This window comes from Bolinopsis microptera, chromosome 11 (assembly GCF_026151205.1).
Source record: "Bolinopsis microptera isolate Bmic1 chromosome 11, MBARI_Bmic_1.0, whole genome shotgun sequence".
NCBI classification, from domain to species: domain Eukaryota; kingdom Metazoa; phylum Ctenophora; class Tentaculata; order Lobata; family Bolinopsidae; genus Bolinopsis; species Bolinopsis microptera.
Window position 1 is genome coordinate 2,760,666 of NC_087082.1, and position 25,604 is coordinate 2,786,269.

General features: G+C 39.1%; 2 protein-coding genes across 2 annotated transcripts in view; both read left to right on the forward strand.

Annotated features, from left to right (window-relative positions):
* On the forward strand, positions 1-11,211 carry LOC134823243 (uncharacterized). Its single transcript, XM_063834638.1, has 23 exons — positions 1-317; positions 1,454-1,601; positions 1,940-2,126; positions 2,334-2,454; positions 3,436-3,600; positions 3,759-3,997; positions 4,380-4,517; positions 4,663-4,752; positions 4,973-5,118; positions 5,321-5,437; positions 5,595-5,731; positions 5,952-6,090; positions 6,190-6,392; positions 6,633-6,816; positions 6,963-7,102; positions 7,591-7,832; positions 8,046-8,210; positions 8,372-8,492; positions 8,677-8,868; positions 10,403-10,525; positions 10,799-10,887; positions 11,080-11,170; positions 11,208-11,211. Exons 1-23 carry the CDS (start codon positions 85-87, stop codon positions 11,209-11,211), a joined length of 3,414 nt encoding a protein of 1,137 aa, XP_063690708.1. The 5' UTR covers positions 1-84.
* Positions 11,208-25,604, forward strand: part of LOC134822894 (NPC intracellular cholesterol transporter 1-like) — a 24,997-nt gene continuing 10,600 nt past the window's right edge. Inside the window, exons 1-12 of the mRNA XM_063834164.1 lie at positions 11,208-11,420; positions 11,626-11,788; positions 12,110-12,193; positions 12,366-12,750; positions 12,879-13,047; positions 13,294-13,409; positions 13,628-13,743; positions 13,927-14,139; positions 14,379-14,575; positions 15,072-15,203; positions 15,451-15,508; positions 15,626-15,729. Of these exons, the coding sequence (XP_063690234.1) occupies positions 11,304-11,420; positions 11,626-11,788; positions 12,110-12,193; positions 12,366-12,750; positions 12,879-13,047; positions 13,294-13,409; positions 13,628-13,743; positions 13,927-14,139; positions 14,379-14,575; positions 15,072-15,203; positions 15,451-15,508; positions 15,626-15,729 (1,854 nt within the window). The 5' untranslated portion in view covers positions 11,208-11,303. The remainder of the gene's footprint in view (positions 11,421-11,625; positions 11,789-12,109; positions 12,194-12,365; positions 12,751-12,878; positions 13,048-13,293; positions 13,410-13,627; positions 13,744-13,926; positions 14,140-14,378; positions 14,576-15,071; positions 15,204-15,450; positions 15,509-15,625; positions 15,730-25,604) is intronic.

The following is a 25,604-nucleotide window of genomic DNA, read 5'->3' on the forward strand; positions in this document are numbered from 1 at the left end:
AATACAAAATCATGTTTAACCTTTTTACCCCAGCTAACCCCGATTTCGAATAAAATAAGTACAACTTGCATCTGAAGAAGGGATATGGTTGTGCTCGCAGCGCTGATCCTTCAACTAGCGATTTCAAGCTCTGCTAGTGACGCTGATCTAACACCTCTGGAAGATGACGTCATAGAGCGGGGTCCTGGTATGTGTGTAACGTATGGGCTGTGCCAGTTGAAGGATGGTTTACCTTGTGTAAATAATACTGCTGCTCAGCCAGTTCCTGAAGACGAGACGGTCAGGGAGAGGCTCCACAAACTTTGTCCTCATTTAAGGTGAGATTCGATCGCCCTAATGTTTTGAATTTTATAAAAAAAGGCCCTGCGGGTATGAAAGTAACTTCACTCGACGTATTTTTGAACACCTATTCTGAATCACATGGAATCACCGTAAAAACCTAAGTCACGTGATAGTTTTTGGGCGAGTGAAATAATATGAGCCGAGATTATGCATTATGACCGCCCAAGTAAATCATCTCCCGCTTTCTCCCAGTCCCTTTTTAAAACTACCTTGCGAGACATATTTAATTTTAAATAGTACGAAAGTCGGTTGTTTTTTGAAAAAAAAAACAGTATATTTTCGGACTACCAAAATTTAGTTCAACTTCACCGTCATTATGCATTATATTATTTTCCCCAAATTATTTTTCGCGTATTTTCCATAATTATGACTTTATCGATTTACTATCAATACAGTAAGTTATAAATATGATTTATATAACAAATGAACACTAGTATTCGATCACGAATTGCTTAAAAAATGATTTTATAAATTTACATAGAATTACAAATTCTATAAACGTCGAAAGACGAACGTCAGGTAAGTAATATTTATACTAACATATTATTAATTATGTTATAAATACGAGTAATAAACTAGTTAAATAATAGTACTTATTGATAAAACACCAGATTCCGAACTAGTTAAATAAATTAAAATGGGTCTTGCTCTGGAAACTTTATATTTAATTTTATTAATTTCCTCAAATATTAGTTTTAATTTATTTTTAAATAAAGATATGAAAAAAAAATCCCCAAATACCATGATGATGATTTAATTTGGGGTACGAAATTTGGCGGGTTTCGGAAAAATCCCCATATTTTTCATGTTCCCAAATCATTCAGGTCACCGGAATTATGTCGAACATAAATATCTCTCGTAAGGGGTCGTTCACATTTTACGTAATCAGCTGAGGGGAGGGGGGTTTCCAAATGATTACGCTAGTATAATTTTGATACAATAGCTATGTCTAAAACTGATTACGGAGGGGGAGGGGGTACATAAAATTGTCCCAAAATTGATTACGTAATAATATGTGAACGACCCCTAAGGTATACGTACTATAACTTCTTCCATTTTGCCTTTTTAGTGAATATTTTAAGCAACTATAATTTTAACAACTTCGTTCCAGTTCAGCTGATAAAGTGTGCTGCTCCGCTGACCAGATAGATTATCTAGGAAACTCTCTAAAAACGGCCGAATTATTCCTCAAATCATGTGACCATTGCTATCAGAACTTCAGATCTCTGTTTTGTGATATAGTCTGCAGTCCTAACCAGGTATTTACGTGTGATAAAGATTAAATACTAGCTAGTGTCTGTACTAATCTGCATGATTTATCGAATGTAAGGGAGGTCTTTAGAAATAATCCCAAATCAGCGAATTTATCTTGTTTTGATATAGTGAGGCCGGGTATACAATAGTTGCTACACCTTGTAATTGTAAAGTATATACAATATATACCTCTCGTACACGCGCGCGATCAAAAGGGGTTGCGGCGTGTGTCAATACAATAGTAACGTTATTAAATGCTATTGAATAGTGAATGCTAAGTCTCTTTATATCCCCTGAGAGGCTCTGAGGCAAATTCAGCTGAATTGATTCCAAATCTCCTCAGTCTGAGTTTGTAAATATAGAGGAGAGTGAGAAGATCGAGGAGAACTCTCCCCACGTGACCAGATTTAGCCACTATTTGAGTGAGCAGTACGCCACTGATTTATACGGAAGCTGTTCGAAGTACCCTTCAGTTCTTTGTGGTCCGTTTTCATGGGGTTGTGACAGGAAGAAAATGTTTGCCTTTCTTGGTGAGTTTTATCTTGAAAGCTACGAATCATCCATATTGAAGTGTTGCTTCATTACTAATTACTGACTAACATTTTTTAAATATAAGTCCCTTTAAGATTTAACAATGCAATTAATTCTGGGTCCCCAGTTCTATTCACGCTGAAGTTCGAACTTCTGGTTGCATCATTCATTACTTTACATTGTTGATAATATTGCGATATGACCAGGTGACAACAGTTACACGGTGTTAAAAACAGACTACGTTATCGGGGATGATGACGTCATGCCCTTTGTTAGAGCACCTTCTGATCATCTCATACCTTGCAACGATAACACCAACTGGGACAGGTTTGTTAATTCTCATGGTTTGTTAACTCTAACAACTGATAGATTTTTATATCATTTTCACGAGTTTTAACCAAGCCTATTATATTGGGTTATATTTTGATTATATTTGTTGAATGTCTATGTGGTTACAATCATACGATGGCAATGAAATTATATGATAAAAGTAAAACCACAAATACCCATATTATGCAGTTATCACCATATTTAAATTTTTCCTTTCTTTCAACCGTGTATAGTCAGTGTAATAAGCGCCAAGCGCGAGCACAGAACTTTTTTTTCCGATTTCGATAAATTTGGTACCAAAAGTTGTCTAAAAATGTGAATAAAACAAATCCACCGTGTAGTAATTTTCGCTAAAAATGCTACACAGCGCTTGTTCGCCTCGCGTGCTTTTTTCGCGCAAATTTTTACTTTTTGACCTATAACTTTCACATCATCGAGACGAAACTTTTAGTACTACTACTAATATTTTAAGATTTAAAGGAAAATTATTTTCAAAATTTTTTAATCTGAACACAAGGGTCCCCCCCTTGTGTGAAATTTGAAAAAAATTTTGAAAAATCTCATTACGATCCTGTAAGTGTAAGAATTATTTCAAAATATTCAATATTTTAGGAGTTATAGGCATTTTAAGCAATAAATTACCCACACTCTTGCAATGCACAGGAGGCCTACATACAGCTCGACGTTATCGTGCTACACGGTGAATTTTCATTATTCACAGTTAGAGGCAACTTTTGGTACCAAATTTATCAAAATCAGAGACAGAAAATTCTGTGCCAACTCATGACGCTTATAACATAGACTAGTATTTAGTATTCAATTTTTTGTCTTTTTTAAATTCTTATCACAAGTTTGACAGACGATAACAGTGATTCAGTTAAAAACTGTCACCAACTTAAAACAAATTAAATATTTCGAAATATAAGTTATTACCAAATTTGTTATCAACTGAAACAAGTTAAATAACTCCACTTTCAGATGCACGTGTTATTGTTGCGCGGCGTCATGTGATGACACAAGTGGTCAGGACGGGTTTCAGCACAAAACTGGAGTCAGTCTCTCAACCACCCTCGCAACTGTCAGCCCTACTGTGTACAAGGGGGCACTAGGGTTACAAGTCCCAGCTATAAGTGATATCTGCAGGTTACTGGGGGGAACTTTTATGGTTCTATATTCTTAGTTTACGTGCAGGTGCTTCTCGATTTTACAGCTTTATTGAAATAATTATTCCTCATTATCACAGACTTGGAAATAATTTAATCTAACATCTCGAAGCACTTGTAATGCTCGCATATCCTCAGGACTACAATTTCCACACACTGCCCCCACCTGATCACCGCCATCAACGAGACCAGCTGTTCTGACATCACTCTCGACATGGCCCCTATTTTCTCCAATCTGAAAACCATGTTTGGTTCCTGTGGCAACTGTCATGACAACGTACGGGTACTGCTCTGTGAGTACCTCTTCTCCCCTGACCAGTCGAGGTTTACTAATGTGGAGAGTAAGGAGGAGAAGGGAGAGGAGACACTCATTACAGGTCTGACTTATGAGTTTCTTAGCTGTGATTTTATTAATCCTCCTCTTCTTGCTGAAAGGGGTTGTAGGTTTAGGTTAGAATTGTTCTACCTTAGATTTTTATCGGTATATTTTAAGTTTTAACGTTGTTGATTTCATATTCTCTAGAAATTTCTGTACACCAATTTATTGTAACGGTATAATATGAGAAGTGAGAACTATACAGATAATGACTTTAATATGTCATTAGTTCTCTTAGTAGCAGTGCCATTGGTGTACAGAAAATTCTAGAGAATATGAAATCAACAACGTCAAAAACGTTCCTCGAGAGTGTGCCTCCACACCATATTCAATAATGGTATATTTTAAACATAAACTGACGATTGAACCTACAATTACCACAGGAATTCAGTTGGTTCTGTCTGAAGAACTAATTAACAAGACATACAATTCTTGCCGGGATGTAAGGACCTTTGTTGAGCACTGTAAAGGGAAGAGCTGCTCCCTTCAAAGCATACTGAATCATGTTCTTGATGGAACTGGTATGATATACTGTTAATAATACTATCACCTGTTTTCACCCAGTTACGGTTATATCCTGGTTCATCTACTCGAGATTTGATCTAAAAACAGAACACACTAACAGAAACAGAAACAGAAACAGAACACACTAACAGAAACCTTCAGGTGTACTGGTGCCCACTATCAAGGAACACGAAGCTTATCCTTATGAGAGTCCGAGTATTGATATATTCAAGAAGTGTAATGTAGGCACTGGTGAGTTCCCCCATATACATTATACACCCCTATACTGTATACCACTTACTTCTTTCTAGGCCTTGTCTTTCTCTTAGTGTATTAAATGATTGTATTCACATTACTTGCAATAGTTTGAATATGATTCTATGATACATTTGGAAAGGGATCTCAGATTTTACCATATGTTTGATCGATTCCTAATCTTATCCTTGATCAACACCCCTCTGTTTATTTTCAGAGAGTGAAGGAAGGTGTAGCTGTGAGGACTGTTCAGCGGCCTGCAAAGTTGACGACGGTCACGAGCACAAACCTGGACACTGTATTATTGTGGATAACTGTGAAATGGAGTATTTCATGGTGGACGAGAAGGATGCTTTCAAACAGGTCGATATTGAGTTTTATTTCTTGAATGCTTACTTCTAGTGGTGCAGTTTTATTTTCATGGAAGTTTGGCGTTTTTAATAGCTATAAAATGTGGTGTTTGTACGAATTGCAAGATTGAGGCCAGTGGCGAAATACTGTAAAGTGTAGATGCGACACGTAGATCAGTAGCTCTTTTTAACACGATTAATTTCCCAACTAACAGGACCTCAATTCCACTCTACTACAAGAATTGTGTCCTCTTTACAGCTCCACTGAGATGGGCTGCTGTACTGACGATTCTTTACAGTTCTTAAAATCTCTGATGGATCCCATAAAAGAGGTAATTCTGCGATTTAAGCTCGACATAATATGATGAGGGATAATTTATTTTTCATTGGGTTTTTTAAAGATGCAACTCTTAGACTGTGCACATCACAAGGTTTGACAGTGTTAGGAATTTAAAAACTGTAGTTCCTAACCCCTGTCTCTACTTGCAGGCAGCCTCCTGTGCGGTGTGTAAGGAGAACATTGCTGCACTGTTGTGTTCTTTGACTTGCTCAGGTGATCAGTCTGTATCCTTGGAGATTGCTGCTGAATCTGATCCCAACTGGTGTGATCAGGTCGACTCTTTAAGGTGGGTTTACTTGTAATACTGAGAGGAATATTCCGAACTATCCTGTAGTTTTTTAATCGAATCTTTTTTATTGCTTAAATTACTTAAAAATAGATCCTTTCAAAACCAATCGTGATTCGTGCTCGTTGGAGTCGTTCTGCTCCACTATTAAAATCCAATGAAATAATGAAGTTAACAATAACTGTAATTCGTAATACTTGAAATAATCAACTTTAATCAGGTTTTATGCCGAAAGAGACTCGATGCAGAAGATTCTCAGTTCTTGTCGGGACGATGAAAGCTTCTTGGGATCACTTTGTGGTGATAATACCGACCAATGTCATCATTTAGAGACTTTTACTCAAAAGCTTTCGGAAAAGGTAAGTTTAGATTTCACGACACAAAACATTATCGACAACCTAAAAATTCGAAATCCATACAAATAAAGCATTCGCAAACACTGAACAATCTCCCCCCAGTTATCAACGTCAGATCGTACAATGACACTGCAAATGGAGAAAGTGTACAATGACCTAGAATCCCTCTCACTCTCCCCTCTCCCCTGTAACTCACCCTCGGTTCTTGGGGACCAGGGATGCTCGTGTGAAACATGCACTGATTCCTGTCAAGTAAACGCAGCTGATGGGTACTATCATAGTGCTGGCGTGTGTGCCATGTACAGGTATTTTACAAATACAACTTAAGGGGGGGGGGGGGGCTGACCATATTTGATATTAGCAGTGAGCCCCCCCCCCCCCCTCCCCCTTCCAATATAAGCTGCCAAATTATCAGACTTTGTCCCCAGTATAATGTATATCTTGATGAGCATGGCATGGCTGTTAATACGCACTCCAGCACGTACTTTGTCCCCAGTATAATGTATATCTTGCACTCCAGCACGTGTAATCTAACCCCTGTTCAGCACGTGCAAGAACAAGGAAGGAAAGGAGGCACCTTGTGTGGGGAACACACGAGCTAAGTACCTGACTGACGAAGTGAGGAGTAGTTTGGAGGAGCTGTGCCCCTCTTTCCAGCCTGGACTGTTGGGGTGCTGTGATGGGAAATCTGTGGAGGTTATGAAGTCTCTTCTGGGGCTAGCTGGAACGGTAATTTGGTACAATTGTCGTGTTACCTTGACATGGTTTATTTCATGTTGATCATGAGAGACTTGAAATTGTACAATGTACTCTTAACATGAATGATCTAATTTAAGTTACTACGGTTTATACTCAACTATTGTTTTAACTTTCAGTTGATAAAGTGTCACAACTGTTACAACAACCTTGCTAAGTTGTTCTGTAACGTCTTTTGTCACGCAGATCAGTCAACTTATCTCAGCATTCTGGAGAAAGTTGCTGATGGTGATTCAGACTTTTCTGTCTCCAAATTCAGGTGATGATAATTCCTGAGGTGAAAGTTACTCTTGTTTGATTCATGAATGCTACCATTATTCACCTGTTATATTTAAAAAGTAAATAATACCAGGCATTTTCTCAGTAGCTTTAGATCTGTGTTTTTATCAAATCTGTTATCGAATATCACACAGATGATAAGATTCTGTCTGCAACGGCCGCTACACAAAGTAATTTCTATAAACTCATTAAAGCTATACATTGATAAAATTAACGCTGCATATTTCATCCCAATATTTACGTCATATTGCCACATGTTGAAAGACGTTATTTCGTAAATCATCTGACTGTGAACCAAAAACTGTGACGTTGTTTCGTTTGTGGACGGGTAAAAGTTAAAGTCATTGCCATTAATAGAACCACGAGAAGACAAAGTTGACGTATCAAAAATTTGCAGACTAGTTTCATATTATAATCATTATAATATTCTTTCAACACACCTATTAACTAATTTCATTGTAATTCCAGCTACCACGTGAAGGAAAGCACAGGGAAGGAACTGTACGAGTCATGCCTGAATGATAGAGGTGGTATCACTGACCTCATCTGTATCACCAAGTTTGGGAAGGGCTGCACCAGCTACCTTGACTTTATCCACGCTATAGGCGACAATGGAGTCACTACATTTGATATCCAGTTCAAATTTGAAGTGGAAGATCCGTTCGTGCTAGATGATCCCAAGTTGCTTTCTTGTAATGAAGAGTTTAATGGTAGCTATACAGTACTGCCCATTCAAATTTTTGGTTATTTTCTAATGTCCATGTTAGTCCAAGTAGAATAAAAATGCAACTTATTTCAAACTGTTAGGCCAGAAATTTAACTGCTGTTTTCTATAACTGTTTAAAAAATGTATGATTGTCCAGTATTATCATGCTAATCAAAACAAAATTCCATTCCATTTGTTGTTATCTTGTAACCTCTAGGTTACTCGTGCATGTGTGAGGACTGTCCAGCCGCATGTGTTAACGACTTCGACGACCACTTCGTCCACCAGCAAGGAGTATGTCTGATAAACAGTGAAAATATTTCTAATGGAACAAAGTCGTTCAGCGTTCAGAGCTCTGAACTCATGGAACAAGTCTGTCCCGGTAGGAAACCTTTTATTTAACTTATTTTATTTATTTGTTTTTTATTCAACTTTTGTCGAGGTCTCGTAAGGTTTCTGTCTCCCGGTTTGAACGATCTGTCACACTCTTTTAATGCAATTTTACCTTGTTATTATCAAATAATGAACGCTAAATTCTTCCAGACTTACGTAATTTGAAAGAGGTGTGTTGTACCAGCAAAGATCTTGAGTTGATCCAGAAAGTGCACGAAGATCATCAGAGCACACTCGGTAACTGTGGAGCATGCTACAATAACATCAAGCGGTATGTGAACTTTTGTTTTATATTATGAATCATTACCAAGAATTTAAGTTCGATCGAAAGCTTAGTATAGCTTAGTATAGCTTAGTATAGCTTAGTATAGCTTAGTATAGCTTTAGAAGTTTATTTTAAATTTGGTTAAAATGAAAGTAATATTTGTATAGTTTTTTCATATTTTCTATTCTAGGTACATGTGTCACGTAGCTTGTAGTCCAGATCAGTCAACTTTCACTACCATTGCCATGGATACGAATACAAATAAAAAACAGATTAACCATTTCTTGAATGACAAGTCTACGCTCGCTGATTCATGCGCTTTTCACAACGAGCCGAAAGAACCCATTAATGATTCTCGGTTCTATTCTGAAATCCTGGGATTGTAAGTTTCAAAGTTTTATTAAGTGTCAACATATCATGATCAAGTCATAAGAAAAATTGCATTTTGTATGCATCAAAATGCTTAATTGTTTTAATCAATACGGTTTAATTTCAACAAAGTGGTCTCCCAAAACGATATCAGCATACCTGTTATATATTAAATAAATTGTTAATAATTAACTTATATTAAGGGGGGGGGGGGGGGGGGTTCACCCTGATTATTTTGTGAAACTTGGTTTCGAGATAGCAGTTGACCAACAAACTAAGGCCGGTGACCGCACTTTTGAGGGGGTCCCGGACCCCAACCGTCAAACGGTGCCCGCGGGGCAGCCACACCCATATTTGGTCCAAATTAGGCCCAATTTAGCCAAATACCCTGAACATGCCCAAAACCCAGATTTTAGGTGCTCTACTTGTAGCTAGTAGTCCCCTAAACTCGTATATGAATTTTCATCAAGATTAGACAAAAAATGACTGAGTTATGAGCCAAAAACCATATGCCCATATTTGGGTATACGCACCAAATTTGATCGATTTTGGCCCATAAATTGGTCAAATATCAATATTTTTGAATGAAACCAACTTTATATGGAAGGTAAGCCTATACAACACATTTTCTATGATTATCAGCTCAGTATCTACCTAACTGTGGATTCTATGTTCAAATAATCGCAAAAAATGAACAAAATTGCTCATATCTCAGTTCGCGATATTTGCGAAACTGATTTCGCTCAAAACAATAGAACTCAATAGGGTTTCAATATTTTGACATGAAATTTTCAGAATCAACGTAGAATCGCATTTCGACCTAAAGTTTTAATATGGAATTTTGAGTTAGGCCTTTAAAAAAATTTGGCGGCCAAATTCTGAAAAATACCCGGCAAATTTCAGAATTTGGCCGCCAAATATATTGAGTTCTATTGTTTTGAGCGAAATCAGTTTCGCAAATATCGCGAACTGAGATATGGGCAATTTTGTTCATTTTTTGCGATTATTTGAACATAGAATCCACAGTTAGGTAGATACTGAGCTGATAATCATAGAAAATGTGTTGTATAGGCTTACCTTCCATATAAAGTTGGTTTCATTCAAAAATATTGATATTTGACCAATTTATGGGCCAAAATCGATCAAATTTGGTGCGTATACCCAAATATGGGCATATGGTTTTTGGCTCATAACTCAGTCATTTTTTGTCTAATCTTGATGAAAATTCATATACGAGTTCAGGGGACTACTAGCTACAAGTAGAGCACCTAAAATCTGGGTTTTGGGCATGTTCAGGGTATTTGGCTAAATTGGGCCTAATTTGGACCAAATATGGGCGTGGCTGCCCCGCGGGCACCGTTTGACGGTTGGGGTCCGGGACCCCCTCAAAAGTTCGGTCACCGGCCCTAGTTTTTTGGTCAAATGCTATCTCGAAACCAAGTTTCACAAAAAAATCAGGGTGAACCCCCCCCCTCCCCCCCCCCCCCCCCCCCCCCCTTAACTAAATTTTACCCCTGCACTTTCCTAAAAGTAACTAAACCCCTCAGTCTGATATCCGAGCTGTACTCCGGCTTCTCATACTCCGTGAACGACAAGAACTTTAGGACAGACGGAATCAAAGCAACGAAGCCAAAGAACTTGAGGAATTGTTATGATGATGGGGAGGAAAAGTATGCTTTTGTTATCATGATTATAATTATTGTAATTAAGATCACAGTCTTATAGGTAGTCGAGCATAAAACTTGTATTTTAAAAGTCGGGAAAGAATTGAGGGGCATTCATAAAAGTAACCCGGTGCAATACGGTGAGTATATACTCACATTGTATGAATGACCATTGACCCCTAAAAATTCTTTCTGATTATCTTTTTGCACGAAAATTGAAATATTTTCTTTCTATGAATTTAGCTTATTTCGCCATTAATTTACATAATCGAAATCTAGGTGCGATTGCGGTCACTGCGAAGAAACGTGCACTAACGATAACTACCAACACTCTGAAAACCTTTGTCTTTTCTACGATACTTGCGAAGGTTTTTGGGATATATCTATATTTACAAATAACTTGATCTTATCTACCTGGGTTCTGAATACTTACATATTTTCAACGTACATTAATACCTCACCTATTCTACCTGGGTAAATAATGATCCCATCACAATATCTTAAAGAAACATCTCTCCTCTTCAGGTGACTTTCCGTGTGTTAACATCTCTCCTCCTCAGGTGACTTCCCGTGTGTTAACAGCACAGCGCCCCGCCCAGTTTCCCCATCAGACGAGAAGTTCTACAACGACCTCCTCTCCACTTGCCCCCAGTACACCAATAGTTCCGTGTGCTGCACCCACAGTCAGCTAGAGAGCTTTTCTAATAGGGTCTCCGCAGCCAAGGCTATCATTGGGGGTTGTCCCGCCTGCTATGCTAACTTTGTTAATATTTTCTGTCATCTGATGTGCGATCCGAATCAGAGTGCGTTTCAACAGGTGGTTTCTGAAAGTAATTTGTATATTGAGGGGGAGATAAAGGTGGCCGATAAAATAAGATATCATGTGTCTGATAAATTTGCTGTGAGTAAAGTTTCTTATTGTATATATTAACTTGAAATGAAAGCTCGATTTTCGGACTATTTTAATCGAAAGTAGTGCTAAAATTGAACAAATTAAAAATTGTCGCGAGTTTTGTGGTTTGATTTTAAAGAGGCCGTGAATTTTCGGACACGCGGCTGTAAACTCATAAACTGTGTCTTGAAAAGATCATGAATTATATTTTCAGCAAGCTACTTACGACTCTTGCAAGAACGTAAGATCAGGCAACACAAAAGCCATTAACCTGATCTGCGACTCTTTAGACTGTGATCTGGATAATTTCTACGTTAGTTTGGGAATCAACAAATACACTGATCTCAAGGTCTTCTATGAGATATACAGTCCTGATAGTAAGTCCTGATAGTAACCTGGTTACTTAGTAACTAACCTAATAACCTGGTTATTTAGTAACTAGCTGAGTAACCTGGTTACTTAGTAACTAGCTTAGTGTCTTAGTGTTCAGTCCTGATAGTAAGTGACAGATACTCTCCGATCTGGACGATTAAAGAAAATGTCTACATAAATACGATAAATAACGGCAAATAACGACAAATTCCCTATCTTAAATTATTAAGTATGTAATAGAAAACAAAATCATTAATGGTCAAAATATCACATCTCTTTCTTATATCTGATTATCCAGTAATTCAACTTATCTGATTTTATTTCAGGTGAAAAGGGACAAATGTACAGCGAGATGAACATCAGCCCATTGGAAGGAGTCAGAATTCACCGCTGTAATGATACTGTAGATGGTAGGTGTACACTATACAGCCCACTACTATAAACGAGGAATTTAGTGTTAAGAGAGGCAGAAGATTGGATATTACTGTCCCCTCACCCCTAGTCAGCTCTTCGCCGTTAATTTCATACCCAGATATCAAAACCGATTATTTCCAACTGTTTCTCCACTTCTCGAATTTTCAGGAGAAGCCTGCAACTGTGACGACTGTCCTGCATCCTGCGAGAAAGATGACGACGACGACAACAACAACGACAACAACGACAAACAAAGAAACTACGACAAATACACCCTCCCAGCAGCTGGGATTGCGGGGTTACTCCTCACTGTTGGGCTACTCTTTATGGCACACATTTCCTCTGAAAGAGAGGGGACCAGTACAGATTTGGTCCTGACTAATCTGTCTGCCAAGAGTTCGGCTCCGTTAGCTGAGAGCGACAATCTGTACAACAAGATGTACCCCACTAAGTACTCTGACAAGGCCAATAAAGATGGTGGTGACGCAGAAGAGGTCCCCATCAAGGTCGTCCCCGAGAGCCCTCCAGTTAATAGAATTCAACTTTTCATCAGGTTTGGATTCACTTGGTTCTACTTCATCTACATCTATAATTATGATTCAATCTGCTCAGAAGTCTCATACGTGCTGCATATTTACCATAAGAATTATTTATAGTCTGTAAGACACAAAACTCTCTCAGGACCGTTTTCAAGTGCTGGGCTAACCTGGTGTACGAGCAGCCCCTTCTAGTCCTAGCAGGATTTGGGGTGTTTGTAATGGGCTGCAGTGTCGGACTCATCTTCTTCAGGATTACTTACGATCCTGTGGAGCTGTGGACTACTCCTACTAGTCAGAGCAGGATTAATAAGGTTACTTAGGTGACACATCGTTTTTAAGTACGGGCTGATAGCAATCTGCCGTCTGCGTGCACTGTAGTTTGAGCCTTTGAGGGTCCTAATCAGCTCAAATAATCAAATATATAAAGGAGATGAACTATTAATTGGACCTGCAAAACTGCACGGGACGTCAAAGATATGTAAAAGTGTTGATCTATAATCTGGAGAACTGGCTCGTTAAGTTTTATCGTAAAACGAGTAAATCTAATCTTATTTCAGGAGTATTTTGAATCAACGTTCGGAACGCCATACAGGGTGGCTCAGTTGATATTCTCCGAGAAAGTGCCTGGAACTTCGTTTGACGAGAATGGAAAGACATACAGCTCTATCCTGAGGTTTTGGGCGAGTCTTTGATTATTCTAAAATTGAGATTTAAGATAACTCAATAAGCTGCTATACCGTATTAACCTGAAGGCATGTTAATTGTAATCGCCAGTTCACCTCGTATTGTCTGAATTTTTTAAACGATTCAGTAAAAGCGTTGAACCATTTCTGCCATGATACATGTGAAAATTACCGTAATGAATCCAATTAAAATTATCCACTTTTTAAGGGAGGAAAATATGAAACAGGTTTACCATGTACAAAAGCAACTCCTCGAAACGGTATCAGCAAGATCACAGATGAACAAAACAATCAAATTGTCTGATGTTTGTCATAAACCTCTTGGTTAGTCTTAAATATAAGCTATGATATCTGCTCGATTTTTAACATCAATTCTTATCCCCCAAGAATACATGATAACTTATAGTTATGATAAGGCAGTTTTTCAAAAGGACCATTTTTAGAATTTCACAAATCTTTACAGAAACAAACTCCAGGAATCCACAGTAATAATGCTACATTCTTCAGGATCTCACGACTTGAAAGAGCCCGTTAACAACTGCATCATCCTGTCCCCCTTCCAATGGAGGTTCAGTGAGTACAGTGGAGCATTCTTTGAGGACCAGACTACCCCCGACCTGCCCACTTATCTGGACTTGTTCGAGCGTTGCGGTCAGCTGGACTTGTCACCTGACTGTTTCGGCTCCTACCGGGGGCCAATTATGACTGATACGGTGTTTGGTAAGTAAATATTGTAATTTGTGGGTTCGTTTTATACCATTATTCATCATATTAAGTGAGTCCGGTGATGCAAATTTGTGTTCTTCTTTGGAAGGTGAATTTTGAAAATTCGGCTTTCCTCAGAATTTTGAATTTGGGGGATTTCCGTTTATGCTCGAGGTAAGGTTTATAGAACTAGTAGGCGGATCAATATTTAATTCTACTCTAGGAGGGTATGACAATATTTAATTCTACTCTAGGAGGGTACGACAGTAACTCCGACTCAAATCTGGAATATCTCACCAACAGTCGGGCAATAATCCTAACCTTTGTGATAAGCGGGGAGGCGGTCCACAGGGACCAGGTTCTTGCGTGGGAGAAAGAGTTTGGGATCTTCATGAAGGAGATCAAGATGGACAATCTCACTGTCAGCTACAACTGTGATCGTGCTTTAGAGGTAAGCTATCTGTGTCATTTCAGATGCTATGTTGGTTCTATCACGATCAATAGCTTTACAGCCGGGTTTTGAGGACTTTTTTACTGTGCATAACACTATACAGTGTGTATACGGATGAGCAGTCTTTTTACAATGTTAAACTCCAGATCCACTCACTAGCTGAAGTAGCTCTGATACATCGGTTTATAACCTGTAAGACTGGCCAGTGGCCTTTTACTATTGAAATTCTTATATTGTGCCGTAACAATTAATAATTATCCAGCGCTGGATAGCGACAACTAGCGCTGGATGGCGACAACTAGCGCTGGATAGCGCTAGTTGTCGCCATTCAGCGCTAGTTGTCGCGTTTTGACTATCGCAAAAGAACCAAAATTAGTAATTGTTTTATTAACAACAAATTAAAACTTAGTAATTGTTTTATTAACAACAAATTAAAACTTAGTAATTGTTTTATTAACAACAAATTAAAAATTAGTAATTGTTTTATTAACAACAGGACGAACTGGATAGAGCATCACACGCTGATATCATGACTATAGTTATCAGTTATATTCTCATGTTTGTGTATGTCAGTACTACTCTGGGAAGACTGGCTTACTCGCCTGCCGCTTGCTTCATTCAGTCCAAGGTACATTTCAGGGGCTCTTTCATGTTGGTTTATGTACAAAGTGGCTTATTGTAAAGATCAAGAAATTGGCTTAACTCATTTCTCATAGTATGATTATTTTATGCAAGCAAACCTTCAATTCGGCTTTACGTCAAGTATCAACAGATGTCCGTTCTTAAGTTAGATTAAAAGTCTTCACTCTTCCTCGCTTGATGTAAAAAGAAGAGTTATCGGATTGTGCGCCCTTAATTACCCCCTATTATTACAGGTATCTATAGGCCTGGTTGGAGTTACTCTTGTCCTCATCAGTGTTAACTGCGCTCTCGGTATGTCCACTGGACCATTCAATAGGGACTCTTTGATAGATTTTAAACTTGAATATGAAACTGTTGTGTAAATCATACTGTGAAGAAGTTGATTCTCACGGAATATTTCTCCTGCAGGTATAACATCCTACTTTCAACTTCCTGCCACACTGATTGTTATTGAAGTGGTTCCTTTCCTAGTCCTTGCTGTTGGGGTTGACAACGTATACATCTTAGTTCAGGTATATCTTATTAGCTAGTTTATATATAATATATACAGGGTGTCCCAAAAAAGACTACCCAATAAAAAACCTTTGATGGGCAAAAATTTAGGTAGATCTTTCAGCGCAGAATTACTTTAGAGACTTTTAAAATGAGAGAAAATCGAAATGTCTTAAAATACAACTTAAAATTAGCAACTTATTATACATACAAGTCCGTCCTCGATTTATATAGACATTTATATATTTATTTATATATCTTTATATTAAGACTAAAGTAACCCGTGCCTACAGCCGGGACTTCGCTGTCGCAGTTGAAATGCAAAAATATAAACCCGCCTATTATATTCGAAAACACACATTACATTTTCGTAGTTAAAACGGTGCGAAAGTATATATATCCACCAGCGTGCGCTTTTTCGCATAGCGGGCTCTCACCAGCCCGCTGTCAAAGGGCCCGATATCTCTACAGCCCGCTCATGATATAGCCCGCTAACAAGTGACATTTAATTTGACCAGTAGCAATATAGCCCGGAGTTCTCTAAAATATTTTCAGTTTCTGTATCGTCTCCATGTGAAATTCCTTATTACACTGACTATATTATATACATTTTATTTTTGTCTCCGGTAGGGCTGCTCATGCAGCTCGTGAGCAGATGACATGATACTTTGATTTATATCAAAGTTATTATAACACACTACATAATACACATCAGCACTATAATCCCCCTATATTATTGATATTCATCGTCACTGACATTACATTCATTATTCCCACGGCCCAGGAATGCAGTGCATCTCCAGCCCCTATATACGACACAGCCCTTTATGATTGGCTTACATTGAACACGTGACGTGTTACCATGGTTACAACAATTAGTGGCGACCTTTTCTATAGTTGACTTTTATACAAGCTCCATTGTTTATTTATAAAATTATATATTAACTGTAATACGCCCGCTGGTGGATATAATCCACATCACCTCGACCCGCGGGCGGAAAAATCGTATAGCACTCGGGCCCGATGGGCCCTCCGTGCTATACGAAAATATGTCCTCCTCGGGCTAGCGCCCTCGGGGACATATGAAATATTGCACGCGCGTGCGCGTGCAATATTTTGTTCCGCCCGCGAGTCTCCGGTGATATGTATATATATACATATCACCGGAGACTCGCGGGCGGAACAAAATATTGCACGCGCACGCGCGTGCAATATTTCATATGTCCCCGAGGGCGCTAGCCCGAGGAGGACATATTTTCGTATAGCACGGAGGGCCCATCGGGCCCGAGTGCTATACGATTTTTCCGCCCGCGGGTCGAGGTGATGTGGATTATATCCACCAGCGTGCGCTTTTTTACATAGCGGGCTCTCACCAGCCCGCTGTCAAAGGGCCCGATATCTCTACAGCCCGCTCATGATATATCCCGCTAACAAGTGACATTTAATTTGACCAGTAGCAATATAGCCCGGAGTTCTCTAAAATATTTTCAGTTTCTGTATCGTCTCCATGTGAAATTCCATAAGACAACAACTTACAAGTTACTTAGAACTATAGTTGAAACCGGTTTAATTCAATTTCATTAACGATGAATTCAATTGCAATAATCGTACTGTGAGCTAATTAGTGTAGTTTCTGTTTATTGTAGTTTTCTGTTTAGTGTAGTTTCAGCCCCTATATACGATACAGCCCTTTATGATTGGCTTACATTTAACACGTGACGTGTTACCATGGTTACAACAATTAGTGGCGACCTTTTCCAGAGTTGACTTTTATACAAGCTCCATTGTTTATTTATAAAATTATATATTAACTGTAATACGCCCGCTGGTGGATATAATCCACATCACCTCGACCCGCGGGCGGAAAAATCGTATAGCACTCGGGCCCGATGGGCCCTCCGTGCTATACGAAAATATGTCCTCCTCGGGCTAGCGCCCTCGGGGACATATGAAATATTGCACGCGCGTGCGCGTGCAATATTTTGTTCCGCCCGCGAGTCTCCGGTGATATGTATATATATCCACCAGCGTGCGCTTTTTCGCATAGCGGGCTCTCACCAGCCCGCTGTCAAAAGGCCCGATATCTCTACAGCCCGCTCATGATATAGCCCGCTAACAAGTGACATTTAATTTGACCAGTAGCAATATAGCCCGGAGTTCTCTAAAATATTTTCAGTTTCTGTATCGTCTCCATGTGAAATTCCTTATTACACTGACTATATAATACATTTTATTTTTGTGTCCGGTAGGGCTGCTCATGCAGCTCGTGAGCAGATGACATGATACTTTGATTTATATCAAAGTTATTATAACACACTACATAATACACATCAGCACTATAATCCCCCTATATTATTGATATTCATCGTCACTGACATTACATTCATTATTGATATTCCCACGGCCCAGGAATGCAGTGCATCTCCAGCCCCTATATACGACACAGCCCTTTATGATTGGCTTACATTGAACACGTGACGTGTTACCATGGTTACAACAATTAGTGGCGACCTTTTCTAGAGTTAACTTTTATACAAGCTCCATTGTTTATTTATAAAATTATATATTAACTGTAATACGCCCGCTGGTGGATATAATCCACATCACCTCGACCCGCGGGCGTAAAAATCGTATAGCACTCGGGCCCGATGGGCCCTCCGTGCTATACGAAAATATGTCCTCCTCGGGCTAGCGCCCTCGGGGACATATGAAATATTGCACGCGCGTGCGCGTGCAATATTTTGTTCCGCCCGCGAGTCTCCGGTGATATGTATATATATCCACCAGCGGGCGTATTACAGTTAATATATAATTTTATAAATAAACAATGGAGCTTGTATAAAAGTCAACTCTGGAAAAGGTCGCCACTAATTGTTGTAACCATGGTAACACGTCACGTGTTAAATGTAAGCCAATCATAAAGGGCTGTGTCGTATATAGGGGCTGAAACTACACTAAACAGAAAACTACAATAAACAGAAACTACACTAATTAGCTCACAGTACGATTATTGCAATTGAATTCATCGTTAATGAAATTGAATTAAACCGGTTTCAACTATAGTTCTAAGTAACTTGTAAGTTGTTGTCTTATGGAATTTCACATGGAGACGATACAGAAACTGAAAATATTTTAGAGAACTCCGGGCTATATTGCTACTGGTCAAATTAAATGTCACTTGTTAGCGGGATATATCATGAGCGGGCTGTAGAGATATCGGGCCCTTTGACAGCGGGCTGGTGAGAGCCCGCTATGTAAAAAAGCGCACGCTGGTGGATATATTAGCGAAAGTATATATGAGCAACTAATTGATATTTCATGCACCCGGGTGTGAGCCAGTGCTCCCCATCGCACATCGGGGCATGTAATATCAATTCTGCTTTCCTGCCAAATTTGGCTCGAAAGTGTGATAATATATTATATCATGGGCACTGGGGCAAACAGGTCCGATGATTAATGTGCTGCCATTCTTTAGACCAATTCAATATTGGTAACAGTACGGGTGAACTACCTGGCCATGACCAGGGTGGTTATAGGCTGGTGGAGTACTGCGTTCTAAAATGTTGAAGAGATACATTTGAATATTACAAATATTCTGATCATTTCCAGTTCAGATAATTTCTAGCTCGAAGCAGATAATGGCAAATTAAATGGCAAGGAAGATGAATACTGACTAAGAACTATAAAGCAGACTATTAACTATACTCGATAAAATTCTAAGTCAACGATTACAAGTTGCATTGATTAAATCATTCTGAAATAACAGACAGTCAAGAATCAAAACGGACGATAACATTTTTGATGTGAATTAGGGCGTGTGGTGTATAATGTGGACTGATAGATTATAGACACTAATTATAGCTCCACAACTCTATTTAAATACAAGAACTAGGAAATACTTTCACCTTATCGCAGATACACATTTATGATAAGGACTCTGATGTATTTAATCAACACTTGAACGGATGTTCTATACATTGTATATTTTCGGTAGTAATGATCAAGTATAAAATTACCTCACACCGATTAATATGCAGGATGTAATAATTACGTATCAAACGCGCTCGTGGCGGAATATTCTAGACGCCAATAATTACAAGTCCCATTCTCGATAAATATATTAATATTCAATGCACTACGTATCACTTATGAGTAGAAAGCAAATTGCGCGGCATACAGCATTCACTGTGTCATAAATGTGATGAGCACGTGAGATCTTAATTGTACGTATTGTATCTTCGATATCTGAAATACTAACTCATCGAGAGCTATATATAGCGTGAACATTATAAACATAAATAAGTTCGACATGTCTAGTTTGCTTTGGTGACATTTATAACTAACGTTTGATCAAATTCTGCTTTCCCGGCCAAATTTGGCTCCAAAGAAAGTGTGATAAAACATTAATCACATGTCTTCTCATGCGATATCAACATTTTCAAAACTCGGCAAGCCTCGTGATTGAAAATGTCGATATAACCCTCGGCAAGCCTCGGGAAATATCGAAACTTTCGCTAACTCGGCAAGCCTCGTGGGCGAAAGTTTTGATATCGCATGAGAAGGCATGTGATAAATGTATAATATAACATAATATAATGTATCGTATAGTAATACGATACGCGGCATATTTCAAAGTGTAGGGTACTTTTTATACATATTTCCTTGCTCTGTAGTCTGCTATTACTTGTTTTTACACAGAAGAACTAAGAATAAATCATACAACCCTCCCTAGGGGCTTCGTGACTATTTCACGACCTACTTTGTAGAATCCCTCCCATTCCTCACAGAATGAGTCTTACACTCACGATCGAGTTCTTCAGTTGTCTTATGTGACTTTTGTTACCTGAGTAGTCTCCCTTGACGATTGGTCACATTTCAGTTTGCAAGATGAAAAATGTATATTTTCGTTAAGTCATAGCTACTCTGTTGACCGATTTTAGAGTGCTGTTAATAATGAAAATTTTATAAGATAAAGTATTTGATAAAAAGAATTTTAATAATAATCATAATAATCTGTTACTCAGCAAAGTGGTCACTTTTTGACGTAACAATGACATTATGTCATTTAGTCATGGATATTACATGTCATGACGCAGGTTGCAACCCCTGTCATGACAACGTAATATCTATGACTATAAAAAATATAAATGATATAAACTAAATCACGGGCTTTTAACGCGTCGTTCATTTAGTTATTTGGTATCATATATACCAAACCAATTTGTTCTGCCAGCCAAACAAGTCTACTCTGCAAATATAATTTTTTTTGTTTTGTTTGGGGACCGGTACACCGGCCAATGTTTACAAAATCATATGATACATAAGAGTATAATTTTATTTAAAATACGTGAATATGAGAATTGGAAATTATGATGTAACCTTTTACATTCATTCATAAAAAATAAAAAACCAAAACTTTCAAAATTAAAACTTGCATACGGTATAATGATACCGTATCATGATTTATTAACATAGTAACAAATAAAGTGACAAATAATTTGATTTGATACGACAGATGATCACACGCACTGTTTTATAAGCTACTTGTGTCGGATTAACGATAGTGGGCAGTGCAGATTCGATAGTATAGTGCTCTGTATCAGTATAGTGCTCTTGTGACTTGTTTGAAGTTAATCTTTTGAAGTTATTTCTCAATTATTCTATTTCGTTTCTGTTCTCTTTTCTTGGCTAATGTTAGTGAGGATCGACTTAAGTATATCAAATATTACATAGAATTTGAAAGACGTTTTCGGGATTGTTCAACTATAATCTTTTGCAGAATGAGCGATTTGATTAGTAAAGCGTGCGGCTCCTGTAATAAAAAAGGACCAAATTTACTGACATGTTCAGTCTGTAAATCAGCTTGGTATTGTAATGTTCAATGTCAGAAGAAGGACTGGAAAAGTCACAAACAGTGCTGCAGAAAGTTCGGTACTGAAGCACAAAAGGGGCATGATGAAACAGGGGAAGAACAGACTTCACGTACTTGCCTAGATAGGGTGTGCGCATCTTGTGGCAAAACAGGGATAAAGTTACGAATATGTGAAGCTTGTAAATCAGTGAGATATTGCAGCTCTGCTTGCCAGTTTAGAGATTGGGGGACTCATGAAAAAGACTGCGGAGCGGTAAAAGTTTATCCGGAGATTTATTTCTACGAGGGAACTATGGATAGAAATTTCGTAACCGGCAGAGTCACCACACCCGAAAGAGAAAATTGTGAAAAGTTTATCGGTAAGGAAATGAACATGATAGTAAAGATTCAAACCACTCTAGACAAGCAAGACTTAAAGTCATACATGAGGGTCTACAACGAATTTTGTCACTACGATGTTAAAATAGGAGTGTATGACAAAAACTATGACATCATCTATGAAAAGGTTCTTAAAGATGGACTGCCATGTGTTCAGAAACATCCTCTCTTTAGGAAACTATATTGTAAGGCCCACCTTAATCCTGACTTTTCTCTGGATTTATACCTCAACTGCACCTACAGCATAACACACTGGTAATATTCTTCTTGGTATGTACTTGAAAACGGGACTTGTAAAAAGAATTTATTATTATTATTATACCAAATTCTCATATCTTTCATAACATAATTTGATATTTACTGTGTATTTTTTCTCTGGCTGAATCGTTCACCTATCACGTAAGCATAGGGGAGGGGGTTTGGAAAAGCTTACGGAGCTATTTGTAAAAGGGCTTACGGAGGGGGCGGGGGTGCAGGTGGTGTCAAAAAATTGCCAATAAAACATGTGGCCTTAAAATTATTATTTATCTTCATTCCAATGATGCTTCAAAAACCATTGAAAAACTCACGGGCTAAGGATCACACTATATATCTTGATAAAAGGCTGAATTTGTGGAAATCTGGTGACTTAACTGCTATAATCAGTGAAGGGCGTGAGATTCAGAACCGACTTGAAGAGGCACGTAAAGCCCAGGAGAGATCCCTTGCCACCAGGTTTGCACAGCTTATGATCCACGGCAAAGTATCAGCAGCAACCAGGCTCATCAACCGACAATGTGGAGGACTGTTGGATGTTGATGAAATGGTCATTGAACAACTAAAGGAAAAGCACCCCTCTGCTAAGTCTGCAACAGATGAAATTCTGATCACAGGTGATAAAGCAGCAGTTGAAGAAGTTATATTTGAAGCCATTGACTCAAAATTAGTGAAAAAGGCTGCTAAGCTGACATCAGGCTCAGGTGGCCCAACGCTTGTAGACTCTGAGTGCTGGCAACACATCTTATGCTGTTGTGCTTTTAGAAATTCCCAGGATCTTCTCGCTGAAGCAATTGCCAGATTAGCCAGGCGCATATGTACTCAAGATATTAATTTCCAATCAATAGCAGTGCTTACAGCTGGTAGACTGGTTCCCCTAGATAAATGTCCAGGCCTTAGGCCAATTGGTATTGGTGAGATCTTGAGACGGATTATTGGGAAGTGTGTGATGATGGTGTTAAAGAAAGATGTTCAGAAGGATGCAGGACCACTTCAAACATGTGCAGGTCACGAAGGGGGAATTGAAGCAGCAATACACGCTATGGCAGAGGTTCATGATAACAAGGACACGGAAGCCATTTTGCTAGTGGATGCTTCCAACGCATTCAACGCTCTCAACAGGACCGCTGCTACCAACAACATGCAGTACGTTTGCCCACCACTTGCTAAATACTTTGAGAACACCTACAGGGAACCAACAGACCTCTATGTAGCTAATAGCAAGGGAGTGATCATCAAGAGCAGTGAAGGTTTCACTCAAGGAGACAATATTGCCACTGGTGGATATGCTCTTAGCACCAAGCCACTTATTGACCGCCTGCGAAACATTATCAAGCAAGTGTGGTTTGCAGATGATAGTGCTGCTGGTGGGAAATTGGAAGCAGTGTATAAGTGGTGGAAGGAGTTGCTCCAAGTAGGACCCAAGTATGGTTATTTTCCTAATCCATCTAAGAGCATTCTAGTAGTAAAGGACCCTCAGATGATTGACCAGGCCAAGGCACTGTTTGGAGAGTTCAATATGCAAATAACATCAGGTACCAGGCATCTTGGAGCAGTACTTGGCAATACAGGTGTCAAAGATCAGTACATTACCGATAAGGTTCAAGGGTGGTGTGACGACATCAAGATGCTAGCTGATATTGCAGAATCTGAGCCTCAAGCAGCCTACTCAGCCTACATCTCTGGCATCCAACACAGATGGAAGTTTGTTCAAAGGACTGTGCCCCACATCTCTGAAGCCATGGAGCCGCTAGAACATGAGATAAGACAAAAGCTCCTGCCAAAGATGCTGGGCAGGGAGATCTCAGACTTAGAAAGAGACGTGTTAAGTCTACCAATAAGATTGGGAGGATTGGGCATTGGTAAACCCCACGAAGAATGCCACTCTGAGTATACAGCCTCCAAGCTACTCACCACTGAGCTAACAAAAGCAATAGTGGACCAACAGGAAGTTTACACTGCATCCAGTAACCTCACCAAATCGGGGAAAGAAATGATCAAAACATTGAAGAATTCCGAGCTCCAAGCCAAGTTTATTGCTATAGCTGAAAGATGTGGCACCTCCTCTAAGAGAGCATTACTAGCAGCAAAAGAAAAGGGAGCGTCCATTTGACTTAACACATTGCCACTTCAGCAGTATGGCTACACTCTGAACAAAGAGGAGTTTCGAGACAGTGTCTGCTTACGCTACAGTTGGTGGATACCAAACACTCCCATCACCTGTGGATGTGGGAAAACAAGTGATCTTGACCACCTTCTCACCTGTAAGCTAGGGGGCTACGTGATAATGACCCACAACAACATCAGAGACACAATGGCAAATCTCCTTCGTGAGGTATGTCATGATGTAAAAGTTGAACCCCAGCTACAGAAGGTAAATGAGGGTGACTGCCTCAACCCCAAGACTATAACAGGTGACCAAGCTCGGCTTGATGTATCTGCTAGAGGAGTTTGGACTCCATTTGATAAGACCTTTCTTGACATAAGGGTTTCACACCCCAATTGCTTATCAAACAGGACAAAAACTCTTCAAGAAGTATACGAAGAGAACGAGAAGGAGAAGAAGGACGAGTACTTGGAGAGAGTGTTGAATGTGGAGAAGGCTACCTTCACCCCGGCTGTATTCCTCACATCTGGAGGAATGTCTAAAGAGTGTAAGCAGTTCGTCAACAGAGTAGCAGACCTCATTGCAAGAAAAAGGAAGGAAAGGTACTGCGATGTAGTAAGACACGTGAGAACTAGGATAAGATTTGCAATGTTGAGAACAACTCTTATTGCTCTACGAGGGTACCGAGGAAAGAAGGTGGACACCAAACGTGAGATTCAGCTATCAGAAGTTTCATACAACCTCATCCCTGCCCCTATAATGGAGTAGATCATGTGTTTTGTTAAAATGCTTTTGAAAAAATTATTGGTAGCAATGAATTGTGCTCTGGCAATTGCAACACTTAAAATTTTATAGTGCTCTGCCAATTGCATCACTTGATTTAATTGAATGTATATATACTGTTTGACACACTTTTCACTAGAAGTAAAAAATAAAAATAAAACATGTAAACGATCTCTTACAAAGTAAATGTACCCCTCAATTAAACTGACTTATACCTGCTGGAAAGCGCGGCAACTATCAAGGAACTTGTTGACGTCAGGTATCAGTACGGACAGGAAGTTCTGAAGTTCAGTCAGCTGAACAGTGGTTCCCGGACCAGGTACGGACAGTTTCTGCTCCACAAACGTCACCACTTGCTGTCTGAATACGGTCATTGAGCCGGACATATCGTCTAGTACCTGGTGTGGGTTTAGGGCTTACGGAGCGGGGTCTAGGGCTTATGGAGGGGGCCGGCTGGTGAGTGGGTGGGAAGGGCGTAGGGTCAATGTAACACCCCTTAA